This window comes from Azolla caroliniana, unplaced genomic scaffold (genome assembly GCF_043228905.1).
Source record: "Azolla caroliniana isolate FFs.n. ecotype wild unplaced genomic scaffold, voAzoCaro1.0.p SCAF_10, whole genome shotgun sequence".
In the NCBI taxonomy this organism is placed as follows: Eukaryota; Viridiplantae; Streptophyta; class Polypodiopsida; order Salviniales; family Salviniaceae; genus Azolla; species Azolla caroliniana.
The window spans coordinates 7,065,126-7,072,819 of record NW_028230445.1 but is presented as its reverse complement, the minus strand read 5'-3'; the positions used below and the strand labels follow the sequence as shown (position 1 = coordinate 7,072,819).

The window sequence follows — 7,694 nt, the reverse complement described above, 5'->3', positions numbered from 1 at the left end:
CTCACGTTGAGTTGTTTCTCTAAAGTTGTCCAATTAATGCGCAATGTTGTCAATGCCAGTTAAATCTAGAACCAAGTTAAGCATTTGCAAATCTTGCCGAATCGAGATCCAAGAGTTATTGACATGATACTAGCCATTGATTACTCTTATAATCAATATTTAAGACTTAGAGCCTGATTGCCATGTTTAAATGACATAGGGTGATGTGTCGACTGTTTTACTTTAATACAACATATACTAAAATAGTTTCTAGTCTTAGTGTCAAGGGTCTTAGAAGAATATTGATCATGTATGGTGCTTGTGGTTTTCATTTCGAGACAATGGCATTATGCAAACAAATATTTTTGTACGATCATCCCATGTCGTTCCCATTGTACTTCCACTCCACACACACCCACCTAATTGGCAACTCACATGGTATTGCATCACAACCATTGAGAATACGAATAAAAGGCAGAGTTTGAGCAAACAAAGTGGGACCTCGTAGGATCAAAACAATGTTTAAAAAACTCCCCACTTTCGGTGTAGTTCATGGCAAAACACTTTTGAAATTTCACCTTTTTTATGTATAGAAAACTCTCCAATATGTGTGAAATACCTAGAAGAAAGACTTGTTACTTGCTCTGCAAGCAAATTTCAAACTATCAATCACACGAAGTTTTTAGCTTTCCTTTTTAGTCTTATCTTCAAGCACGGGGAATGTAGGCATAGGGGTGCATCGAGACATTGCGTTTGAGTAAGGTAGATTCAATTAATTATCGAGTTTTGCCCAAACGTAACGTGAATTCAACAACGATTAGCTTGTAATAGAAGTTAGGTTCCAAAATCTCCTAAAGACTTGTCGTGATTAACATGACAATGGATTGGATCGTGATCGGCTATCACGTTAATTTCTTTCCATTGGTTCCTAATTAACTCGAATGCCTGGCATCACATTATGTTACGGATGTGATACGGGAGATTGCGACTAATAATATGTATAATGATTTGTGATTGTGCGCCGAGAGAGGCGCAAGTGTGATCGTGACACGAGTAGTAATGGCTAGTGACTGCCTATGGCTATGATAACACGTGGTTATTGGCCGGTGGCCGGTGGCCGGTTTCCGGTTTCCGGTAGCCGGTGCCACGCCGGATCATCATCGTCGGAAAGAAGAAGAAGAAGAAACTCTCTCTCTCTCTATCCACACAAGACACACGATAAATTAATAATTAATTAATTAATAGAATTATTTAGATGGGCAAAGCCGTTTTCTACGCGCATATCATTTAATTTCGCCTTTATTTATCTATTTATTTATTTCCTTTTATTAATTTTCTAAATTTCCTTCTTCTTCTTTTTCCCCGTGTGTTTTTGTGTCTCTCTCAGATCTGCCAGTGTCGCCATAGCTCTCTCTCCCCCACTTGTCTCTGTCCTCTCGATTTTTAGGGTTTCCATCAGTTCCTTCCTTACTTTCTGTTTTCTTTGCCTCCTCCTCCTTCTTCTTCTTTTCCCTCTTGCTCATCCTCATCGTCTTCTCCATCTTCATCATAATCTGCATCAATCATCACCACTTCATCCTTTTCTGATCCCCTGCAATTCTATATTCTCAGACTCCAGTTATGAGTAGTCGTAGCAATGGCGGTGGAAGTGGATTCTTTGCCGCGATCACTTCAAGTTTCTCCAGCCTCGGAAATGCCATGCATAAGTCTGTCAATAGGTTTGTTTTCTTTTTTCCCCTTGGATTTGTTTTATATGCTAATGTGAATTCTATCTTTCCTTCTCTCGCTAATTCTATATATGTATATAGCTTGCTTGGATATGAAGGTTTGGAGGTGATCAATCCAGAAGGAGGACAGGAAGATGCAGAAGAAGAAGCCAGACGAGGCCGATGGAAGCAAGAGGTATTCATCGTTGTCTTGTATCCATGTTCCCAATACGTTCTATTTTTATTTTCTCTGACGATGTTGCAACATCATCGATCATTCTCTTTGATTCATCACAATTGCATCTTCCATTTGTTTCAATCACGTCTAGTCTCTCCGCATCTTTCAGGTCATGTTTCTGTGTCTCTGAATAATGATCCTTTTTATTCATTCACAGTTCAGTCTCTGCCGTTGAGGTTAGTTCTAATATTTCTGAGCGTATCCATCCTTTAGATTCATCAATGTCAGCCTATGTACAGGCATTGAACTTTCGAACAGATCTCGTCCCAATGATTATTCTTACGCTTGTCTGTCCTACCACAAATACATATTTCTCTCTCTGAATGTTGCATTGCATATATTGATCACTGTTGCGTTTCTCTGTATAGTGCATGGCAATTCTAAGTTCACTACTTCCTGATGTGATGCACAATGTATGTGCGATTGAGTTTTCGGATTTGGATATAATTGAGAGGAAAGGACGTGACTTGAGGCGAACTATTTCTCTGCAACACAAGACTTGTATGAGTTATTTGTTATTGTGTGCATCTGCTCTCAATCACGGGATTACAAGAGAGCACACCCGCACACATGTCTGTCTGCACATACATACGAAATACACTTGGACATGGTCGTCATGGCGTTTGTTTGTTATTCTATGCATTAATTTTTCTGATATTATCTGCTATAGAAGTATTTACGGTGCATATCTACCTCGTTTGTTGTCTAATCCTTAATGTCTTCAAATATTTGACCTTATTACCCTTCCATACAGTTTAAACATTAAGGATTTTGAGATCTAGGATTAGATTTCTTTCATTTGAAGTCTTTTCCTATAAAATATATATTTTTTAACATGTACCTTCAAAGAAGCTTATAGGATTTCGCTGAAGTCAAAATCAGGATTTACATAGGAGAAAGGACCAGGCATACTAAGACTATTAATAAGAAGGCTATTGCTTCTTGTTTAGGTGATCTCTAAGATAACCTTTTCTATTGCTATAGACAAGTCTTTGTTTGGGACATCAGATGTCCAGTGGCAATCCTATCGGTACTAATTCTGCATTATAAATTCTATCTCGATTTGTAGGAAGTTGATAATTAAACATATTACTTTTTGCAATACAGTATTCTTGTCCATGCTTTATTCTCTTTCTTCCTCCCTCTCTTTCTATCCCATTTTTTTTATTTCTAAAAACAAGGCCATTGCGATGGATTTTTATCTCCAGATATTGTTTATGGCATTGATGGTTATAATCTAAAGCATAGTTATGATATCCAAAGCAATAAAACACAAATTATAGCTATAGTATCCTTGGAAATGCCAGCAAAGTCTGACATTAACTCAAGTTTACTTGTCAATGAATGTTTTAGACTTGCAAACTGATCGTTGAAATCATATCCAATTTGATGCACATTCTCTATCTTTTGTAGAGTTTGCATCCACATTTCTCTAGCCAGCAACCACGGTGCCTTCAGCCTTGTCTTGCTTGTATTTGCTATAATAGAGATATCTGTCATATATCAACATTACATGAAAGTTTCAAAACCCATGTAATGTGTATACATCTGCTATCTGTCATCATTATGTGAAGGTCTTAAAATCTATGTTGCTATTTATATGAGACATCATTCCACTTTTGTGAATTATTAAATATTCTCTGCTAACTCTCAAAGTTTGTTTATGATTTTTTAGCTTGCATTTATTTTTGCACTTTCATCTTACTCTGAAGGCTATATGGCGAGTTTTTACCTATGGTCATGTGTTTTTTCTAGTCTATGAGCACTAACATATTCGCTAACTCATAAGGCGACCTGTTAAAGTTTACCTATCAAATCACATCTTTCATGGTGCCTCAAAGGTTTGTTTTATTAGGATAGCTTTCTGTCATGCTTTTAGGGGATTGATCTCTGTACCAGAGCTTCTTAAAGATATCTCAATGCAATTTTAATGCCTAACCTATGTGGGGGGTTGTCTAGGCATGGAAACTGCGAGCATCAAAGTTTGAATAAGAAATAACGCTTAGTTAAGCTGCATGCAGAGTGTAGATTCACTGATACCCTTGATTTTAGGAACTTTTATGTTTTTCAGGAATAGGCCATTTCAAGGTTTTGCATAACTTTGATGCTTGTCATTGAGTGGGCGGAAGCTTAAAACAATTATGTACATAATGATAGGAGAGTCTAGAGAGGTTTTCTATATACTTGCATTACCTAAAGCTAGAATCGAAAATCTAGAATTGAGAAACTACAACCTCGTATGTTAAACCCCTGGCTTTGATACATGAGAAATTTTTTTAAGGAAATTTATAGCAAGTTAGGTATACTTAGAATCTGAAAGAAGGCTGTGGTACCATGGAAATCATTGTGCTGTTAATCTGCTCAATCTTATCCACACTACAAATAATTCTTGCAAATGAGGTATGTGTCTGAGCATTCTCAACCAAAGGTTTTGCCATAATTGCAATTCCTAAAGCTTCAAGAACACAAATGCTAGCTGTATTTATGAGAGAGCTGGGTTCAACTTCCACCTCGTCTTCTCAAAGTTAGTAGATTGTGTAGGGCCCTAGGGTTGTTGTTGAAACTGAAAACATCCAAATTCACATTGGTAGCACACATCCAGAAAGGAGAAAATGTGGCTGAATAACTGCAAAACCTAAAACTAGAATGGAAACCAGGGCTAGGGGAACAAGAGGCAATCTGGAAGCTTATTTATGATAATCTACAAACTTGGCCCTCGTATTGCCAGGATTTCAGAAGCTTGCACGTAGGATCTTTTTACATAGCCTTTTGAATATTAGTAATATGGGGTAATGATGATGAAAATGGCTGATAACTTTCCAAATCATAGATAACGTTTCTGTTGGCATATAGTTCTGGTGCGTTTTCGTAGATTTGACTTCCTTCTATCCTTCTACTTAAAAAATTGATGAAAAATAAGGGGAAAGTGAGCTATTTTGGTTTATGACATATAGTGTCTTCCTGTGGTGTGATTTTATTTTTGTTAGGACTTATTGTGCCTTCCGTTCAATCATGTATTTGCATTACAAGATATAATGTTGTTACCTTTGTTATGTTGATATTATGCTATGCAGGACCGAGAAGGATATTGGAAAATGATGCATAAGTACATTGGGTCTGACGTGACTTCCATGGTTACTCTTCCTGTTATCATATTTGAGCCAATGACAATGCTCCAAAAAATGGCTGAGGTATTGGCTTATGGATAGCTAGGACATGTTTCTGTTTTCCTATGTTAGCCATACAGTTTCAAATATGATTAAAAACATGCTTTATGGTGTAAAATGGCAGTTGATGGAGTACGCACATCTTCTTGACCTGGCAGATGAATGCGAGGATCCTTATTTAAAGTTGGCTTATGCATGTAAGTTGAATGCAGTCCATTCTTAAGGCCTTTTTATGCATGTTAATTCTTTGAATATTTGTGACGTAATGTATTCCCTTAGATGATTATCAATACTTACTTAAATCCATCCATTAGTTTCTGGATTCGGAAAACTTAAAAGCTCAGACAAGACTAACAGAATGTTATGAATATTATATATGTAGCTAGCTGGGCAATTTCTGTTTACGTTGCATATCAAAGAACATGGAAACCTTTCAATCCCATTTTGGGAGAGACTTATGAGATGGCGAATCATCAGGGTATTACTTTTATTTCTGAACAGGTAGTTACCCTCCCGAATACTAGTGAAGAGATCATTGGAAACATCTATTATATGACATCTGCTATTACCTTTGTTTAACAGGTTAGCCATCATCCTCCGATGAGCTGTGGGCATGCGGAGAATGACCATTTTATCTATGATGTGACATCAAAGCTGAGAACCAAGTTTCTTGGTAATTCTGTGGATGTTTATCCAGTTGGAAGGTATAGAGATACAACCTACATTTCTTATTATGTGCTTCCTTTAATGGGAATGTATTACATCTGAGCATGCATATGTAAGTATTATTTTTGGTATTTAAACCAACAAACGTGACTATTGCCTGGACTTAATAAGTCAGTAAGCTGAAAGTCATTGTGTTTGGTTTTTAAACCAGCAAACGTGACTATTGTCTGGACTTAATAAGTCAGTAAGCTGAAAGTCATTGTGTTTGTTATTTAAACCAACAAGTATTGTCTGGACTTAATAAGTCAGTAAGCTGAAAGTAATTGTGTTTGGTATTTAAACCAACAAGTATTGTCTGGACTTAATAAGTCAGTAAGCTGAAAGTCATTGTGTTTGGTATTTAAACAAGCAACGTGACGATTGTCTGGACTTAATAAGTCAGTAAGCTGAAAGTCAAATCAGTATGTACCTGAGTAGTTGAATTTGGTTTGCTGTGATACAGGACTAGAGTCACACTAAAAAGGACAGGAGAAGTTCTAGACCTTGTGCCCCCTCCTACAAAGGTTAACAACTTAATTTTTGGTCGAACTTGGTTGGATTCACCTGGTGAAATGATCATGACAAACTTAACAACTGGTGATAAAGTGGTGCTGTATTTTCAACCCTGTGGCTGGTTTGGGTATGAATAAAACCCTTCTTTTAGTGATGGGAGATGAAGATAGTCTGTTCATGACTTGCCATGGGTGTTTGTTGATCTATAAATAGTAAATTCAATTTCTAACTTACTCATAAGAACTTCTTAGTTTTGATAAATGCTCATTGTTTTGTGTTGGATAGAGCTGGGCGATATGAAGTGGATGGGTATGTGTACAACACTGACGAGGAACCAAAGCTTCTAATAACTGGCAAATGGAACACCTCAATGAGCTATCAACCATGTGATCTGGAGGGTGAACCTCTTCCTGGCACAGAGTTGAAACAGGTAAGTACTTCGTCTTGCAGAACTTTTGTATTCACTCTGTTTTTAATTTCTGCATTCCTTTCTTTAAGCTTGGCGATCATTTTTTAGATATGGAACACAGCAGAGGTGCCATTAAATGATAAATTTCAGTATACACACTTTGCGCACAAAATCAACAGCTTTGACACAGCACCAAAGAAGATGCTTGCTTCTGACTCCCGTCTTCGTCCTGATCGATATGCATTGGAGATGGGTGATTTAACAAAGGCTGGAACAGAGAAAACAAGGTGAGCGACACTTAGCTTTGCAAAATGCTCATTTTTGTTCTTCTGAAACCTTACAACCTTACCTTTCTTCAATGTTTCGGAATTGATGTTATTAGGATGGAGGAAAAGCAACGTGCTGAGAAGAGACAGAGAGAAACTTTAAAACAAGAATTTGTCCCAAGATGGTTCAGACTGACTGGGGACATTGCATCTACTCCTTGGGGTGATCTGGAGATCTATGAATATAATGGGAAATACACTGAACACAGAGCACAAGTTGAATCGCGCTCAGACAACGATGATTTGGATCAGAAAAGCATAGTGTTCAATCCGTGGCAGTTTAACAATGTTTTAGAATCTGAATCATAACACCCTCGAAATGTGTATATCCTGTTTCTATTGCAAGAAAGATTATAGGTTCGACAATTCATGAGATTCATTGTAGTTTGCGAACACTATTTGCACAATATTTGAAGTTGAGCATTAGTGTGAAACGAGCCTATGATCTTTGTGCAATGCTTTGATGTAAGGTATTTGTTTGCATCCTGGCCTTATTTGGAATTATATTCATGAAGTGAAGAATGTGGAATCTTCAGTTCAGTCTTGTATAGTAGATCAACTGACATTTTATGAACTTCACTGTAGAATCAAAAACTTTTCACTGGATGCTAAAAGAACTCGAATAAATAAGATGCCATTGTATTTTGAGTA

At 37.1% G+C, this 7,694-nt stretch overlaps 1 protein-coding gene across 1 annotated transcript; it reads left to right on the top strand.

The window, feature by feature from the left end:
• Window positions 1–1,401: 1,401 nt before the first annotated feature.
• On the top strand, window positions 1,402–7,694 carry LOC147858897 (oxysterol-binding protein-related protein 3B-like). The gene is made up of 10 exons (XM_087325603.1): window positions 1,402–1,697; window positions 1,788–1,881; window positions 4,998–5,114; window positions 5,215–5,287; window positions 5,473–5,591; window positions 5,673–5,794; window positions 6,259–6,435; window positions 6,594–6,738; window positions 6,826–7,004; window positions 7,100–7,694. Exons 1-10 carry the CDS (start codon window positions 1,600–1,602, stop codon window positions 7,350–7,352), a joined length of 1,377 nt encoding a protein of 458 aa, XP_087181729.1. The 5' UTR covers window positions 1,402–1,599; the 3' UTR covers window positions 7,353–7,694.

Coding starts and splice junctions, on each gene's coding strand:
- LOC147858897 (XM_087325603.1), top strand. CDS start 1,600: ATGAGTAGTCGTAGCAATGGCGGTGGAAGTGGATTCTTTGCCGCGATC. Junction 1,698..1,787: donor ATGCATAAGTCTGTCAATAG/GTTTGTTTTCTT, acceptor ATATGTATATAG/CTTGCTTGGATATGAAGGTT. Junction 7,005..7,099: donor GCTGGAACAGAGAAAACAAG/GTGAGCGACACT, acceptor TGATGTTATTAG/GATGGAGGAAAAGCAACGTG.